General features: G+C 37.1%; 1 protein-coding gene across 4 annotated transcripts in view; it reads left to right on the forward strand.

The window, feature by feature from the left end:
• Nucleotides 1-19,543, forward strand: part of MAPK10 (mitogen-activated protein kinase 10) — a 487,811-nt gene that overhangs the window by 246,767 nt on the left and 221,501 nt on the right. For 2 of the 4 annotated variants that reach the window (XM_006885244.1, XM_006885247.1), the window contains one exon: nucleotides 11,552-11,623. In XM_006885244.1, the coding sequence (XP_006885306.1) occupies nucleotides 11,558-11,623 (66 nt within the window). In that variant the 5' untranslated portion in view covers nucleotides 11,552-11,557. Of the gene's footprint in view, nucleotides 1-11,551; nucleotides 11,651-19,543 lie in introns of those variants that run through there. The other 2 variants (XM_006885246.1, XM_006885245.1) reach the window with 2 other exon arrangements.

The following is a 19,543-nucleotide window of genomic DNA, read 5'->3' on the forward strand; positions in this document are numbered from 1 at the left end:
GTTTCGCATTAGAACGATCAAGTGTTCTGGGATTCCCATTCTTCTCAGAGTCAGCCATAGTTTGTTATAAGCACTAAAAGTATTGCTAGCTTCTAAGTATACTTACTATTACTTATCTTTTGTATGCCCTTCTCATTGCTGTCCAGTTAACACTCCACTGAAATTTTGGAGGAATATAAATCACCTACGAGGAGATTTTCCATCTTTCTCCTGAAGAGTCACTGGTAGATTTCAATCACCAGAGAGGTGTGCCATCTTTGCGTTAGCAGCACAGCTTTCTATAGAGTATGTGAATCCCGTGGACACAGAAAAGACAGAGAGTTTTTAAAATTAAACCACTTTTGTATTCTTTTGTCATACATATACTTGTATGCTGTTAAGAGTAATTTTATAATAAAGGTGCCATGTAAATAAATGCAAAACTTTTTCTAGATTATGATTTTCTTGTTTCGATGTATCAGGAAATTTGGATGGCCTAGTGGTAAGGAGTTACACTGCCAGTCCAAAGGCATGAGGGTCAAATCCACCAGGTGCTCTGTGGGAGGAAGAAGGGCTCTCGTCCTGTGCAGTTTGTACAGTTTACTGCCTCTGAAAATTCACAGTTATAAGTCAGTTCAGACTCAACAGCACATAACAACAACTAGTAAATACACACTCACACACACACACTCACTCACTAATCAACAGCTCTTTTGCTTATTTGGTTTTCTCTTGCATATATTGCTTCTCTGTGGCAAACCATGGAAGCCTGGGGCTTCCCAGAACAATTTGATTTTCCTCATGGGAAATTTCTTGTGACATAGTTGGCACATTTCACATACGAAATAACTTAAGCATTAATATAATCTGGTGAAACATATAATATTTGCATTATTTTATATCAGCTGCTGCTCACCAATCCAACATAATAGATCTTTATGCTTATCTCATTCATGCAACTTGGCCTCTTCTTGATAAGGATAGCCATTAACTCCTCTAGCATATAATATGAAGACACTCACTACAGCATATAGCAAGAAAGGCACATATGGGATGGGGCTGTTCCCAGAAGAATATCCAGTAATTGAAAACGCTAAACTTCCAAAATTATTATCTCTTCCTTCCAGATACTCATGGGGCCTATATTGCACAAAGATATCATTATTAATTCTACTTTAGTATAATACGGAGATAATCACATGGCCATTTATGTTGTTTGTATGTAAAATACCAAATATTCTCTGCTCCTACTGTCAGAAAAACATCATTACCAGACAAGTTTTATCTAATTCACTGGGATTATCATAGTAAACATGCCTTTTCTTTCATTGTCCCTTTGTGGAATATGATGATTCTCCAGTGCTTAGATATTTACTCAGCTGTGGTGCTATATTTGGTGTCTTTATAATGCAAACTAGGGAAGGTCAGAATGGTTGCTTTGCATCAGAAATGATGCACTCATTAAAAACTAAAACATATTGTTTGTGTCAGGTGACAAGTTTGATGTTGTTATCCAGTGCAGTAGTATAAAACTAAAACATCACTGCTGGGCATAATTTCTGAAGTCATCAATGATGAACTTTTTGCACTTTCTCTATGGGAGAAGCCTCATATGTTAGCATCAACTTTATTGAGAATCCACAGGAAAGAGATGATAATATTAGATTCATGGCAGAGATGAAAGGATGCTGCCCCTCCAGCCCTCCCCAAGGCCCCCCAACCCCAATTTGATCCTGCTATCTTCTGGCATAGAATGTAGGAACTTGTGTGCTGTTAACCCAAGGATCACACATTTCTGGAAGTCTCAATTCATCAGCAGCTCCACAGAAGATAGGTGAGAAATCTATTCTTGCGAAATTTATAGCCTCCATAATTCCACTGGAGGGTTAGCTCTAACTACATTGGGTGATTTAGTGGTAATGTGGTAAATAATTGTGCTGCCAAAGCAAAGTTATAAAGTTCAAATCCATTGGCTACTCCATGGGAGAAAAATGCAAAATCTTTTCCAGTGTGATTTACTGACACTGAAGACATGCTGGAAGGTCAGCTGTGGGTCTGTTTAAATTCAACAACACACAACAACAACAAAAACACAGGACAAAGGAAGTTCAGGTGGTCTAGTGGTAAAAAATCATGCTAATAACCCCAAAACAGATGGTTTGAATCAACTCTCTGTGGGAGAAAGATGGGCAATTTCCTTCGTTGTGAGTAAATTCTAACAGTATATAACAATAATAACAATAAGCAATAATAACAGATGGTGATGAGTTGGAGTGTTTTATAATTGTTTAATAAACATCTATTGATACCAAGAATAGTGCTATTTTCTGAGGTTATGAACATGAATAAAACAATCACTTTCCTTAAGGAAGTCATAATGCAATGTTGTTGTTATTATGTGCTGTCAAATTGCCCTACCCCGTCCTGAGCCAGTCTCACTAATTTCAACACACCAATTCCCATTGCCCCAATTACTGCAACAATCCAGCTCATCCCAGGTCTTCCTCTCTTCTGCTGTCCTTCCACTTTTCTGAGCATGATGTCCTTCTCCAAGGACAGATCCCTCCTGGTCATATGCCCAAAGTATGTGAGATGGAGCTTCAGAATTCTAGCCTTCAAGGAGAAATTTGGTTTCACCCTCTCCAAGACAGACGTATTTGTTTTCTTGGAAGTTTTTGGTATGTTCAAAACTCTTCTCTAGCACCACATCTCAAAGACATTAATTTTTCATCTATCACCCTTAGTCACTGTCCAGCTCTCTATGCATAGCAAAGTAATTGCAGACACTGTGGCCTGGATCAGGCCCACCTTAGTCTCTAGATTGACATCATTGCTTCTTAGTACTCTGGAGAGGTCCCTGACAGCAGATTATGATTTTTCTGACTGCTGGTGCCAAGTGTGTTGATTGTGGATCCAAGCAAGTTGTAATTATTAACAACCTCAGTCTCTTCTCCATCTATCATGGTGCTGTCAATTAGTCTATTGGTGAGAATCTTTGTTTTCTTGATGTTGAACTTCAATCCATATAGAGGACTATAGTCCTTGACTTTCTGCAAGCAAGTATTTCAGGTCTCTTAAGTTTCAGCAAACTAGATTGTGTCATCTGCATAATGCAGTAGTAAATAGACAGATAAGCAAACAGTTACTGTATCACATGATGTAAGTAGTAGAAGTATGAAAAAAGTGCTATAGAAAGACTGAAGGAAATAGTCAAGATTAAATAAGAAATAATTTCTCTAATGCATGCTAGAAAACAGTGAGACAACATATTTTAAATACTGGAAATAAGAATTTTAAAAATTAAAGATAAAAAAACATAGAATTATACTCTATAAGTATATGGCAATAAATACCTCCAAGGATTGGGGAGAAGAATAGAAATCTACTGTTATAGGTTTCTTAAACGATTTTTAGGGAGTTCTGTTGACTTAGTGGTAAGGAGTTGCTTTGCCAACCCAAAGGTACATGGTTTGAATCCACCAGTTGCTTCACGCAAGAAGATGGGCAATCTCCTCCTACGTGATTTACTACCTATGAAAATCCACTGGAGGGTGAGCAATGTTATCAGTTGGTTCTAAATTCATAGCACCTAACAAAGGCAAAAGCAATACAAAATAATAGACAGATACCCCACAAAACAATACAAAGTTAATATTATTTTGTATAGGTTATAGGACAAACTAATCTATAATTTAAAAAGGAAGATAATTTAAATAGTATTTGCTTAGAAAGTAAAGGGTATTGGCTAGGAAACAAAACAAAACAAAAACTTGCAAACAAAAATGAGTTTACGGTTGTTAAATACTGGCTAGTTGGAACCAATTCATAGCTGACAGACACTCCAGTGGATTTTTCGAGGCAGTAAATTGTGAGGAGATTGCCCTGCATTCTTCCACTGAAAAGCTGATGGATTTGAACCTTGTACCCTTGGATTAACAGTGAAATTCTTTACCACTAAGCTACCACAGTTCCCTGGAGTTGCTATGAGGAATAGTCTTTATCTTATTAAGAAATTCTAGTGGCAGAGTACGTAAGGAGCTACACTGATAATCTAAAGCCTCTCTGGTGATTCAAATCCACCAGTGAGTCCACAGGAGAAGGATGGGCAGTTTCCGCCTTTGCCATTCACAGCCTTCCCCCCCAGAAAAAAACACCAAAGAAAGAGTCAGCTATGCATCTGTTCTCACTTGTTTGGCAATATGTTTGAGTTTCAACTTTGTGGGAAAGTCAGTTACATTGACATAACCATTTGCAAAAAGTTATCAAACTCTGTCCTTAAGAAATGTTCCTTTTGCCCAGTGCTAATTGTGCTTCAACAAAAGTAAATTTTCTAAAATGATAATAATACTATAAGGCAAAAATGAGGATTTTAATGGAAATAAAATAGTACATTTATGTACATTAAAATTTGAAGTGTAACCTGTATTTCTTTAAATTATCTGATTTTCTTTCTTTTAAATTTTCACTGTGTGATATTTATTTTCTCATAACAAAATGTTTAAAAATAGAAAAGTTCCAGAGTGTGTTAATTCAGTCATTTCATGGTAGCCTCAAACTCCTGGGTACTTCTGTCTTCCTGCTTTATGCCAATTAAGTTGGTTCTGAGGCACAGCAACCTCAGATATATCATGAGAAATGCTGCCCAGCTCTTTCTCACTCTCAGAAGCTTTGTTATACTTGAGTTACTGTCACAGCTATGGTTTCAGTGTATCTTTTTTTCACCGACCCTCTCTCTACCATGCATGACATCCTTCTCCAGATGCTGGTCCTTGCTAATAGCATTTCTGTCATGCAGTTTCTAGTGTCATTTCTATCAGTATGGCCATGTTTTCCAGCTGCTGATTTATCTTCTTGTTTTTAAATTTTGAATTCAAATCACCAAAAATTATCAATGAATCCTGATTGAGTTTTTTATCAAGTTCAGACTACTGAAGACAGTAGGCTAGTGTGGATCAGCAGCTGAGAATGAAGTCTCAGCATCACTAGGCACCTAGATAAAGATTTAACATTAGATCTCTTGTACTTAAAGATAAAAAAATATTGAAGCCAGCTACATGAAGAAAAAATATGTATAGTGCATATATGAAAATGCAGGGATGTTATCTGAAGCAAGCAAACAAACAAAAAATGTGTACACTCTGTAAAAACGTTGGGTACACTAATAAACAGTTAGTAGTAAGATGCTGTGCTGCCAACCTCAAGGTACCTAGTTCAAGTCCACCAGCTGCTTCCTGAGAGAAAAATGAGATGTCTCCTGTTGTGTGATAGATTTACAACCTATGAAAACCCACTGGACGATCAGCTAGGTGTTGGTTCTGACTTGGCATAACAACTACCACATTGAAGCTGCTTTTCTTAATTTGTGCTCCTCCCTAATTACACACTGACACAAGGACTTGGTAGCAGAGAATGTATATGGGAAGTGAGTCTAGAAAGTACAAAGGAACAAGATGAACAAGAAGAAAGTAAAAGAATAATGTGCCCATAACTGAGTAGCTGCTGTATTGGATTCAATTAGCTGAATGTTCAGCTCTTCATTACTCCCACATGTCTTTACCTTTTATAGTACACCTGGACCTTTCGTAGAAATCATCTCAGATTAACTCCTCCTGTGCTATTTGTCAGGAATGCCTTATGTATTTATATCTTTAAATTCTCCCTTAGATTGAAAAAAAAAAACAAACCCAAAAAACAAAACCAATCCAAGAACAGATTTCAATTGAAAACACTTTCCCCGCCCCTGCAATTGAGATCTTTCTTCTATTTTCCTCTTTCTTAAAATTTTTGTAAAGCTTTCTATAGTAATCTCTATGCAGGCATCTCCAATGTGACTTCTCACCATAGGTAGGATTTAAGCTTTGTTTCTTGTACTCCACATGCTGCCTTTTAAAAGGAAATCTCTAGCCACCAGGCAGCAGAATATGGCCCCATAGCGCTCATTTACCTCTCTGTGTGGGTCCTTTCATAGTGCTTCCAGTTTCTTAGAATTTTTCTTGCTGTATTTTTGACACCTCAGTTATACATTTAAAAAGATGCATTGGGAGAAAGATGGACAAACTCCTCCTATGAGGTTTACTACCTCTGAAAACCCACTGTAGGGTCAGCTATGGGTCACTTCCGATGTGACAGTACACAACAATAACAGCAATGTATATTTAAATAACTTTCAGTAACTTTTTAGATTTCTTTTTTTCTAAATAAGCTAGCTCCAATTTAGCACTATTGTCATTACATGGGCTGTGTCCATTCTGTAAAAAATTCAAACTGGAAAATATTTAAAACACACAGAAAGCAGCAAACTTTCTTGTGAAGTCTTTGCTGACAGAATATTTTTTTACCAATTGCGGAGTATGTGCTGACCCACTGAATATATTAACTTTTCTGTTAGGTAAAACGGAGTTTGATAAATATTACATAGGGCACATATGTCATACTGGACTTATGACTGGATTGTTTGATGAGACATGGAAAAAGAATATTGTTGTAGAAAGTTTGTTTTGAGTTGTTGTTATTTTTAAGTGCCGTTGAGTCGCAGGCGACTCATAGCGACCCTATGAAGGAGAGTCCTCTACACTTGGGTGCCTTTCATCCTCTCTCCAGGTTCATAGGGTTTCCAGAGGCAAGCTATTATGGAAGTGGATGCCACTCCTCCTTCCACGCTTGTTTAATCGGGGAGCTCCACCCCACTCTCTGTCCTCATTGGGTGGCCAACCATTAACGCATTTGACACATCCGTGTCACAGTGTTCAGCCTCACAGCAACCACAAGTGACCGCGGGACGGCAACTTGGTACACCAGGGCTATATGACCTAGAGGAATGTCTGAACAAAAACAATGAAAGACTGGCCAGAGGGCCGCGAACTAAAAGTCACCCACCTTTGTCTTGTTCACATCGTTTTCTCTTCACTGGGCCAGCTGATCTCTCTCTCTCTCTGTTGATGTTATTGTTGTTAAGTGCCGTCGAGTCACAGACACTTTTAAAAAATATTAAGCAACATATAAAGGTACTTGTACAAAGAGTAAGGGACGCATGTGCAGGCAGCTTCTGACCTCTTCACGAAAGGGAACAGTCCCATCGGCAACATTTACAGTACAAAACTAACTCCCATAAGGTCAGACATGGCCTCCATGCTCTCATACCTACTTCTATTAATTCTGACACAAATCTTACTGCTCTACTATAGAATTTGAAATCCTTTGCTATGGCTACACAGATTTCACAGAGCCGTGCTTACAGTTATAGGGTTTATTAGGGAAGGTAATGAGTTACAATTCAGGTTGCAAGCAGGATACACTTCCTCAGGTGCTTCTCAAGCAACTCAGAGACCTTTTGACCTTCAGCCTCGCTGCTTAGGTCAATGTTACAATGTTCTCTTAATCATGGCATTTACGGTGCCTTTCTTCATCTTCCAGCATCTTGGGCAAAGGCCCCTGGCGCTGGCTCCAGAGGCAGCAGTCCCAAGTCAACTCTGTCTCATGTGAGTCTCCTGTTCTATGCTTTGGGCTGCTGGTTCTCTCAGGTGAGGGGAGCTCCGTGTCTGGCTAGTGCGGGAACCTCTGGCCCTGAACAATGCGTGGCATATTGTCTGCCTCTTCCACCTTGCTGGTAGTGAGATTCCCATTTTTGCTGATAAACCTGCTCAGTTTAAATTTATGGGATGAGAAAACAAACAAGCAAAAACCCTACAACTGACCAATTCCATAATGTGTACTTTATGCACATTCTATTTCAAGTTCACACATACTTATATGGTGAAAGTCAAAGTCAGTAGCTAGTAAAGCCGTTTTAAACAATAAAATCGTCACCTGGTTGTACCTGCCAATGACCACACAGTTTTTATTCAAGTTTCCTTCTCTCTAGGGCTATATTTTCTGCAGTGCCTTCTAAAGCTCCTGACAGGTAAAAGCTCTCCAACCTCTTGGACCTATCTTCATTTGGAAATGCACTTACCCTTGGTTTGCTCTTTCCAGGAAAGAAGTTCTTCTTCTATATTTTATTTCTGGACCACCATAAATTGCATTGCAGTAAAGAGAATGTGCTTGAAGGAAAGCTGGCCTTAACATCTGCCCCCATTTTGACAGTTCTACACTGTGAAATATTTTGCACTACCAGTCAGTAAGACAGTAATGCAAATAGATATTGCCATTTGAGAGAGCACTTCCCTCCTAGGTTCTTCTCATTCCTCTCATCGATGCAATCCACATGCCCATAATTGTGTCCTATTCTGTCCTTGCACTTGGACAAAGGCTTGCTAAGGAGGAATCTTCTTTGTCCTCTCTTTGGATATAAGTGACAATCTCTGACTTAAAGTAAATTGACAAAACTGTCACAGGTTTATTTTTTTGCCCCTTTACTGGTGACACATGTAAACTCTCCTTGGTCTAATTTATCTTTCCTCTACATCATTTCTGGGCTCCCCTTTCTATTGACTGTAGGGGTATAGCTTACAATCCCTTTTCCTTCAGGCTTTCAGTAAGTGGTAGGACAGAACATGTAACTGTCAAAGGCAAAGAGTTTATGAGAACGGTTGTATGAACAATCTATTCCATGTACAATGCTATCACTAAAGGAGAAAGATGAATCATTATCTATACCATTTCTTTTTTAGTGGTAGATATCAAACTGACTTAGAGTCATTCCTTGAGTCAGCCAAGCACAAAACTTCATACCTGAATTTCCTGGGTCTCATTGGCATGCGTTATTTTATTGAAGAACAGCTCTTGCTTAGTATCCTGCTTTCCTCAATGGTCAGGTCATTCAGTGGCACGTTCACTTCTTTTAGGTGGTTATTAATTGCTCACAATTTGTGGAGCCAGTCACAGCCAGCTTCTTCTTTGTCTGCAGCTGTTGAACTGTCATTGCAGTGTATGTTCTCATTCAATTTCTTGAATCTGGATTTAGTCATAATTTCTGCAACACAAGTAGCACATAAGCAGGGTCACTGAGCCATTAATGACTGAGCTCCAGCAAGACATGCTTACCCATCTGTACGTGCACAGCAATAGATTCTTTATTTCCTATACAGATGCAGGCTGCTGGTTTTCAGTTGGCATTCTAATTTTCTGTGCAGTCTTGTGCATGCCTGGGATACATAAAAATGCCATTATTCATTTAGAATTTCCAAGAGTGCTTTCGTAAGTGCAGACTGAAATAATCTTCTGAATTCTTTACTAGTCAAATATAGGTAACACTGTCACATTTGCTGAAGTGATTGATTTAAAATACAAAACATCTTTGGACAACTCACCTTCATTTTCTTTACTTCCATCCTGGGCTTCATCCACCCTTTCTTCTGTCATACCTACCCCATTATTATCTAATAGAATGTCAGTGTTGTTACTTTTCAAAATGACCACACACAGGCCAGCTCATCTAAAGCATCTTCTTCATACTCCTTTTTATTCTTGAGGGTGACAATAGTACAACTTTTCTTTGTTTTTCAAAGAATCCATTTCTAAAATAGAGAAATGCTTCAGGAAAAAAAAATAATTCCAGCCTTGGAAAAGTAGGATAATACCCTACCATAAAACAAAAGTACAAGAAAACACAAGGGGAAATGATGTGATTCCAACCTCCCATAAAAATAAAGCAAACAAAATTAACTGCTGTCAAGTGAAAATTCAGTTAACACTGTATTTAAAAAGTTTCTCTCTGATGATTCTAAGTAGTAATTCAATTATTTCTAGCAAACAAATGTAAAATTCTACCATAATTAATGCTTTATTCATCTAGTTCCTTAATTCTACACTACAGATGTACATACATAGATGCAGTTGTTTGTTATGTACCATCAAATTGCTTGCAACTCATAACAACCCTATGTACAACACCTTTGAGCTCTGCTCTATCTTCATTGTCTTTGACACACCCTTTGCCTTTACCCCAGCCACTGAGTGAATTCTTCTTATCCAGGGTCTTCCTCTCTTGCACTGTCCCTCAACCCTTCTAGCATTATTTCCCATACTAAGGACTGGTCCCTTCTTGCAACTTACCCAAAGTATATCAGATGGAGCTTTAAAATTCTTGCCTCTAAGAAGTAGCCAGGTTTCATCCTCTCCAGGAAAACCTGTTTGTTCTCCTAGCAGTCAATGGAATATTCAGTACGCTTCTCCAGCACCGCAGCTCAAAGGCATCAATTTTCTACCATCTCTAGTCATTATCCAGCTTTCTGATGCTTAGCAAGCAATTGCAAAGACCATGGCCAGTGTCAGGTGCACCTTAGCCTCTAGACTGACATTGTTGCTCTTCAGTACCCTAGAGAATACCCTGACAGCAGATTTTCCCAAGGCAATTAATCTTTTGATTTCCTAACTGTTGGTACCAAAAGTATTGATTGTGAAGTCAAGCAAACTGAAGCTCTTAACAATCTCAATCTCTTCACAGTCTATCATGATGTTGCAAATCAGCTCAGTGGTGAGAACTTTTGTTTTCTTGATGTTGAGCTTAATGCATATTGAAGGCTGCAGTCCTTGACCTTCTGCAACAAATGCCTCAGGTCCTCCTCAGTTTTGGCAAGCAAAGTTGCATCACCTGCATATCCTTATGCCACATTCTTCCTCATAGAACTCAGCCTCCAAGATGATCTGTTTTGTATATAGATTGAAAAGGTATGACGCTAGGATGCTTCCCTGGTGTACATCTTTCCTGATTTTGAAACATGTAGTGTTTCCTTGTTCCATTCTAATGACTGCCTCTTGGTCCAAGTATAGATTTTGCTTAAGCACAATCAAGTGTTCTGGGATTCTCATTACTCTCAGAGTTAGCCATTGTTTGTTGTGATCCACACAGTCAAATACCTTTGCATAGTCAATGAAGCACAGATAGACATTCCTCTGTTACTCTCAGCTTTCTGCCAAAATCCATCTGACATTTGTTATAATATCCCTAGTGCCACAACCTCTTCTAAACCCAGCCTGCACATCTGGCTATTCTCTGTTTATGTGCTATTGCAGTGGTTTTGGGATAATTTTCAGCAGCATCTTGCTTGCATGTGACATTAGTGATATAATTCAATAATTTCCACACTCTGTTGGGTCACCTTTCTTTGGAATGGGAACAAATATGGATCTCTTCCAGTCAATTAATGAAACAGTTTTCCTCCAAATTTTTTGGCACAACTTGGTGAGCATATCCTGAGAAGCATCTGTTTGTTGAAATATGTCAGTTGGTATGCTGTCAATTTGTAGGGTCTTGTTTTTTGCCAATTTCTTCAGAGAAGCTTGAACATATACTTATTTCCTCTTGAATACAAGTTTGAGATTTTTCTTTCAATGGGTGGCTTAGAATTGAAAATGTTACATAAGGTAAATTTACCTTTAGCTTATTGGCTATATGTTACTTTTTGTATATAACCTTTATAATTATGATATTGAGCATATGAGATAGAGCATTCTACCTTAGTTAATTTCATATTTATAATTTATGAAAAAATACCTAGTATTGGTCTAGATATATATGCTGAATTAAGATTGTATATGACATCTTGTGTCTAGTTGACATTATAATATGGACTATTAAATAGTAAATAAGCAGATGGTATAGAAAACTTATGCCCCTTTTTAATTCCTGTAGGTATTTATGAGCCTCCATTTATTGTACTACTGCAGTGAACCTACCTTGGATGTGAAAATTGCCTTTTGTCAGGTGTGTGTTCCTTACAGGTAAAACAAGGTACAGTATATATTCCCTTGTATTTCCATTTCATCTTGCATATGTTCCATGCCAAAGCTAGTATATTTCTAATATTAAATCAAATTGGTATAGGCTGTAGAAATGAATACTTAAAAGATTTTTTATTCACTTCCTTTAAATTGGAATAGAAATGAGTAAATCTTGAACAATTTTATTAAGTTTAGTATTTGTGCTGCTAACCCATTTGTGCTGGAATCCACCAGTGACTCAGAGGGAGAAAAAGGAACAATCTCTTCTGCAATTTAAAGGCCCTGAAAACCAGCTGCAGGCTTGGTCACAAGCTGATTCTGACTCAATGGTGATGCCTTGGAGCTTTATGTAATTTCATAGTAAATGTCATTTATCTTTAATATTTTTTTGTGTATATATATATAAATGTATTTTGGTTTGCATATACAAAATTATATGTATCCTTAATATTTTACATATATACATGTAAAACACACACACATATATAATACCTACTTCGGTGTGTATATATATGTGTGTGTGTGTATATACATATATATATATATATATATATGTATATACACACACACATACGCACATATGTATTGACATATACACATGCATATATATACACACATACATATATATACATATGCATGCATATTTATCTTTAAGATTTTTGGAATATATATATATACACACACACACACATCAAGATATACATATATGTGTGTGTGTATATATATATATATATACACATACAGATATATGTGTGTGTATATATAGATATGTATATATATACACATACAGATATATATGTATATCCATATATATCCACAAAAATATATGTATTTTATATATATATATATATACAAAATATGTATAAAGTGATATGTAAAATATATATTAAAATTACTGGCATAGCTTCATCAAAATAACTGAAGTTTTATGTTATCATTTCTCATAAGGACTGAGGAGTCTCTAAAAGCATGGTTTCTTCATTAGTCATAAATTGCCATCCGGCAGGCCCTGATTCTCAGTGACCTAGGCACAGCACAATGAAACCCCACCTCATCCTGTGTCGTCTTCACAATTAGTGCTGTACTTGAACACTATTGCAGCCACAGTGTCAATCCATCTCTTTTAGGGTCTTGTTTTGCTCTGTGATCTTCCTCTTTACCAAGAATAGTACCTGTTCGAAGGAACTGATCTCTCCTGACAACATGCCCAAATTGTAGGAGGTGAAGTCTGGCTTCTGTGTACCCTTACGTCTAAGAAGCACTCTGGTTGTTCTTCTTCCAGGACATATTTGTATGTTCTTTTGTCCATCCATGTGCCAACACCACAATTCAACAGCATCCATTTTTCTTCTATATTCATTGCCCAATACATCGCTTGAATCAAGTGCTTCTTATCCCTCATAATGGCATCTTTGAATTTAAGACACTTTAAAGAAGTCCTTGGTGTCTCTTTTTGCTTATATGTGGTTTCATTCCTTGACAGTAAATTGAAATTTATTGACATCTTCAATCTTCTATACATTAATCATGGAGCTGTTTACATGTATCATAACATGCAAACAGTATTTTCTTTTCTGATAGCCAGTTCTAAACAGTAGTTAGTTAAAAAGGTAAAAAACAGCATCCAATAAAAGTATATTGACCCATAGAAGAAACTAACAAAAAGGTAGAAATGATCATTGGAAATGTGCACAAAAAATATAAGAGTGCAGTATCCTGTATTAACATTCTTATGAAATGGGCTTCTCTGTATGACTTTACATACTACAGGGAAGTTTAGTCTTAACTAAAGAAAGCCTGACATGCCTGATTGGTGCAGACAGTTAAAGAGATGATTGCCAATGGAAAAGTTTCAGCTTCAAGTCCAACCAGAAGCCCCTCAGGAGAATGACTAAACAATTAGATAGTGCAAATCCTATGGAGCACAGCTACTCTGGAACATATAGTTAACAAAAGGAGTTGGAGTTGATTTGACAGCAACTGTTTGTTTTGTTTTGATCTTAAACAAAAGTTTGTTGTCATGGTATAGTTTACAGTGACTGCTTTAACTCTCAGGAATTGTTTTGATCTAGATAAATTATGGTCTAATAAATAAAAACAGTAAAACTTGACCCTGTTTGCATCCCAAGCAAACAGGTCATCATTTCAACTGTTCTACATTTCATATCATTGTATCTCTTCACTGAGCTGTGTTACAAACAGATCATGAGATACATCCTTTATATAATTCTTTAAAAAGCCAAGCCAGTGCCTCAGCTTCTGTTTTTTTAATACAACCTTCTCTGATTTTAGAAGTAATGTGATATTATTATAGGAAAATATGAAGGTAAATAAAAAATGTTTTGTCTACTTGCTCTAAGCATAGCCAGAATGTTTATGGGGAAGAAGAACACATTAGCTCCAGTAAGCAGGATGGAATGATCCATCTTCCGAACCTCTAACTGGTGGGATGCTTGAGGCCTTCAGACCACTTTTCTTCTCTAAACAAGAACACTAAATCAGACAGCCTTGCTTAGAAATCCCAGCTGTAACACTTGTTAGATTTTACTTGGGACTTTGGAAGCTTACCTAAAACAACTTTTTGTTCTATTTTTGTTCTTTTCAGTAAGAGGAAAGTAGTTCTTACTTCCTAGAGTTGTTTGGAGAATTGTGAGTGAATATTGAAAAGGACTGGGACCAGTGATAATATGTTGTTGGAGTTGTTATGTACTGTCAAGTTGGAGCCAACCCATAGCAGACCCTTCAAAAGGTTTCCAAAGGCAGTAAATCTCGTGAGAAGAGATGCCCATTTTTCTCCCATGGACCAGCCGGTGGATTTGAATCATGTGCTTTTGAGTTGACAATGGAGCTCCTTAACACTAGACAACCAGAGTTCCCTGTGCTGTTATAGGAAACACAGTTTAAGTATTTATTAAATGAACACATCTTCATCATTCTCTCAGAGAATGATCTCATTGAGGCCAAATTAAAGATTATGAGTATTTGAGGATTCCTGTACTTATACCGATAGTTAAAATCTTTCCTTAGAACTGGATTTGTAACTGATGCTTACTTATCTTCCATGGAAGAGAGAGATTTTATTATTTTTGAGGAAACATCCAGCTCTTTTGGTCTCCCTTCCTTCATGACTTTGGTCCCTCTTCTTCTTGAGTAACTTTTCCTCTGGTTTAATAAGAGGAGAAATTGACTCTAATCTCAAGATACTTTTTAGGAGAAAAGAGGGTACTTGGCATGCACATGGGTAGAAGGGTCTCACTGACAATAGCTTGGAACACTCTTAACTGGAACGTGTGTTGGAATATGGAGGCTGCATGGTGGATGTGGTAGAGTGGGACGTGGTGGGAGAGGCCAGGGAGTGGAAGAGGCTGTTGGGGAAGGAAGTCCTGGTGTCATGAACACTAAACCAAATCCATCAATTAGAACTCTGTGTCTTTGGGATTGCAGCACAGTGTCTTACCACTAGACCACCAGAGCTCCGTTTACTCCCTTTGTGGAATCAATTCAAACTTATAGTGACCCTATAGCACTGAGAGTCTGCTGTCAGAGATCTTTCTAAACTACTGAAGAGTAACGATGTCAGTCTGGAGACTAAGATGTGCCTGATCCAGGCCATAGTCTTTGTAATTACTTGTTGTGCATCAGAGAGCTGGACAATGACTAGGCTGATAGAAGGAAAATCAGTGCCTTTGAGCTATGATGCTGGAGAAGAATATTGAATATACCATGCACTGCCAAGAGAACAAACAATTTCTTCTCCCTAGAGACAGTGAAACCAGGCTGCTCCTTGGAGGTGAGGATGCTGAAGCTGCTTTGTCTGACGTACTTTGGACATGTCGCAAGGCAAGATTAGTCATTGGTGTCTATGATAGGATCTGTCCGAGGCAGATATTTGCTCACTGAATGAATGAATGATAAATGTTCAATTCATAGAATATTAGGGATTATTTTCATGACAAAATTATAGGAAGAGAAATGCATATTAAAGTGGACTGTGGACTGTGGACTGGGGGAGGATTGCATAGCAATGAAAGGATTTTCATTTTTTTTCTTTAAAGAGAAAAACAAACTGGTGGGGAGTGGTGGGCAGGGTGGAAAATGTGCAACAATGAATGAAAGGGGAAAAATTAAATGGAAAGAATATGCTATAAAAATATATATATGATGCACACTCATGTTTATCGCACCTCTGTTCACAATAGCAAGGAGTTGGAAACAACCCAGGTGCCCACCAACAAACGAATGGATAGAGAAGCTGTGGTATATTCACACAATGAAATACTATGTTGCATTGAAAAACAAGGAACTCATGCAATATTATTCAAAATGGGTGACCCTGGAGGACATTATGCTGAGTGAAATATCTCAGTCGCAAAAGGAAAAATATTGCATGGTGCCAATGCTGTAAAATGGAACTGATATCAGATTGGGGTAAGACTGAGAAAAACTGGATAAATTATGTATACTGCATTGAAACAGATGAGGGAGAGACTAATTTAAAAGCGATGTATGATAAGATATTATGGTTATCACAAGAGTCCACAATTAAGGTTGCATAGTGGAATGTACTTGGGGCAACGGGAGGGGTGTGGGGGGATTGTGTACCAGGGAGGGAGTGTTTCTTTTACTTTTGAAAGAGAGGAGCGAACTGGGGTTGGGGGGGAGTGCTGGGCGGGGACAGAAGTGCAGCAATGAATGAATGGAAATCCAAAATCTCTGTAAATGCTCATTTAAATTATTTAATAAAAAAGGTAAAAAAATATGTATGTTGCATTAAAAATCATTAATAAAAACATTTGGTAAAAAAAGAAAACAATGTTCAATTCATGTAGTAGGTGCACCTTAGATTATGCTGTAGTAGAAAATGAGCATGCCCTCACTCCTGTGTGGATGTCTGGGCCTTATAAACTCTAGGACTGAGAGCTCATTCCATTGCCTCCAGGATCCCAGCCATTTACTATGGTGCTAATGCAAGATCAGCAAACAAATTAAAAACTAAATTAATATTTCATATATTTCTGTTGATGGCACATAACAACAACAGCAACAACCAGAGCTTCACAATGATTAGTAAAAAAAATCACATAATTTCAACTTTTTTAACATTAAAAATGGCTTTAGAGAAGTTAAAATTATTTTTTAAATTGCCTTTCAACATTTGTGAACAGATATGAGCTGTCAATTTTTAGCGAGTTCCTTTAAAGCAAAGGGATAAAGAAAAGAAGTGGAGCATGAATTTGCTTAATAAATTGGGATTTTCTTGCTTACTCTGAGCCTTTGGTATCTTGAGAATATGTATGTATGTTCTTTAATTTGTTTTAGAAGTCTTAACGTATCAGAGTATGCAAAATATTTCCATTTGTGACTTAGAGCTTTCTATTTACTTTTTATGTAGAATTTTTACTTTTAGTAATATCCATTATAATTTTATTTCTTTCTTGAAGGTCTATGACTTATTTACTATTCTAGAAATGTATGAGACTGTATTTATTTTAAAGGCAGAATTATCAATAGTGATCAACTATCACACTGTGTTTCTTGAAACCTTCTAACTTCATGGGAAAGATGTCAATCAGTTGTCTGTACGTTTCTGTTAGTTGTAGCTGACTTGACAGAACCTGACAATAACAACATGCTTTCATAGAGCACCTCTTGAATCCTAAATATATTTGTGTTTAATGAACGCCAGGCAGGTTAAATTGCTCCTACTTCTTACCCTTTAATATTGAAGACCTTAACTTGTTAGTCATCAAGTTTGCCTAATATTGAAATCTCTTGAGTCTTAGTCTGTGACTTTTCTGTATTACATATGATTTCCATCTTTTTCATATGTGTCAGTAAGCAAGTACATAAAGTGTGTTATGTTGTTGTTATATGCCTTTGAGCTGACTCGACAGAAAGTTTTCATGTCAATAAATTGCATAGGAGGAGATTGCCCATCTTTCTCTGGTGGAGCAGCTGGTGACTTGAATTGCTTGCCCTTGTGTTGCCAATGCAACTCCATAGTACTAAGCTGTTAGAGCTTCCTTCTACACATAAAGCGGGACAAATTACTCAGATAATGCACACCAACCCAGTGCAGTTACATCGTCTACAATATTGTTTTCGATCCAATGATGAGTAGAGTTCACAGACCGATCCAAACAGAAAAGGTGGACAATCTTCTCCTATGTGATTTACAGGCTCTGAAAAAATTTTAGAGAATAATTTATGAAGTGTTTCCAAGTGACAGCAGTAAATGAAATAGATTTGACTATAATTCTCACCTTAATTCAAAACAACTTAAGCACATTTTAAGCACAAAACCAACCAAGCACATTTTGCGATACAATAGAGGCTGAGAATGTCTTATATTATGGGAAGATTTTTTTCCCCCTTTGGTAATACTAGGCAATAAGAAAATTATCTTTCTGGCCTCCAGTATTGATCAATGTAGAAATGGTCACAGTGGAAGTTCATTGATACAATAAGAGAAAGATGTAGCAGAAAGTCCCCATCATGATCATAAAGAGGCCAGCCTTCCTAATCTGATACTTTGTGGAATTTCTGAAGCTATGGCCCTTAGGCACCTTTCAAGCCTGGCACTGAGATCACACCCATGAGTTACTTCCAGGCACACAATAGACAAGCCTATCAGCTGATCACTAACTTTAGGGAGAAGCCCACTTCCTAGCACAATCAGTCATAAGAGATCAAAAGGGCACCATTAGCCCAGGGATAAAGTTAAAGGCTGGAAGGGACCAAGAAAAAGGGTGAGTTTAAATAGAGGGAGGGATTTTCAAAAGTGTTTTTACAATGTGGAGATTACAATCAATGTTACACAATTCATGTAAGTTGTTGAATGAGGAACAAAATTTGAACTGTTAGCTTTTACTCAAATCACAATAGAAACGTAAAAATAATAATCTTTAGTTTGTGCATATATGAAACCTTTACAAAAATATAGACGTACAGGGAATTGGAACTGCTTTACAAAAACATTTGATGCCCCTGAGAAATAGCTAAACTTATTTCTTTTATCAGTTGATCAAAGTAAGGAGCTGTTAAATTTTACTCTATAAATGAAAAACAAAACTGTGAAATGTACAATGTTTTTTCTAACTTTGCTGTGCTGAAGAGATGAGTCAAGGTTTTAACCAGGGAATATATATCCAGAGAGATAGTGTGTGTAGAAAACTCAAGTGCAACAAATGGTGGTTACAGCATTGATTGAATTCTGATATGCATTATCTTTACTTGTACAGGTGTGTGCTTTCCTTACTTAAGGAACTCCGTCAGGCCTAAGAACACAGAAAGCATCCTTATCATTGAATCTTTAGCCTAAAAAAATCTATTTCATTCAGCAAATTTCCAATAATTACTTTTTGAACTGAAAAAGGGGATAAAAACTTTGCCGAAAACACTTTCCAAATAGAAATTTGTTTACTTCCCTTTGCAATTCTGAGTAATTTCTCAGTATCCCAACATCCTGTAAGGGCACAAGAAGGGCGTTGATTAGGTTTTGACTATTTTTATAATCACAAATCAGTTGGTAATCTAACGTTTATCTACTGTTATTAAATTACTGTCTGCTTGAAAAGTTTACTGATGATTAAGTCAGTGATGAATAATGTTTAATGATTTCCTGAGTTCAAGAACACTCGACAAAGGATCCAAATGAATTAATCAACAATTATAACTTTATGGAGTAATAGAACTAACGATAACTGGACTACGGCTAGGCTTCCTTTGGCTATGACACGGAAATTCTTTATATCTCCTTACATTTTCCAAGTCAAGGAAAGATCTAGTCATTGACTGATTACTAATTGATTCCATCATTAATTTTTTCAAGTCATTTTTACTAAATATCTATAATTTAGATAACAGAAATGGCAAAGGAGGTTGAGTTTTCAAGTACGGAAAT

Source organism: Elephantulus edwardii, unplaced genomic scaffold (genome assembly GCF_000299155.1).
Source record: "Elephantulus edwardii isolate Elephantulus edwardi_28Jun2011 unplaced genomic scaffold, EleEdw1.0 scaffold00042, whole genome shotgun sequence".
Classification (NCBI taxonomy): Eukaryota; Metazoa; Chordata; class Mammalia; order Macroscelidea; family Macroscelididae; genus Elephantulus; species Elephantulus edwardii.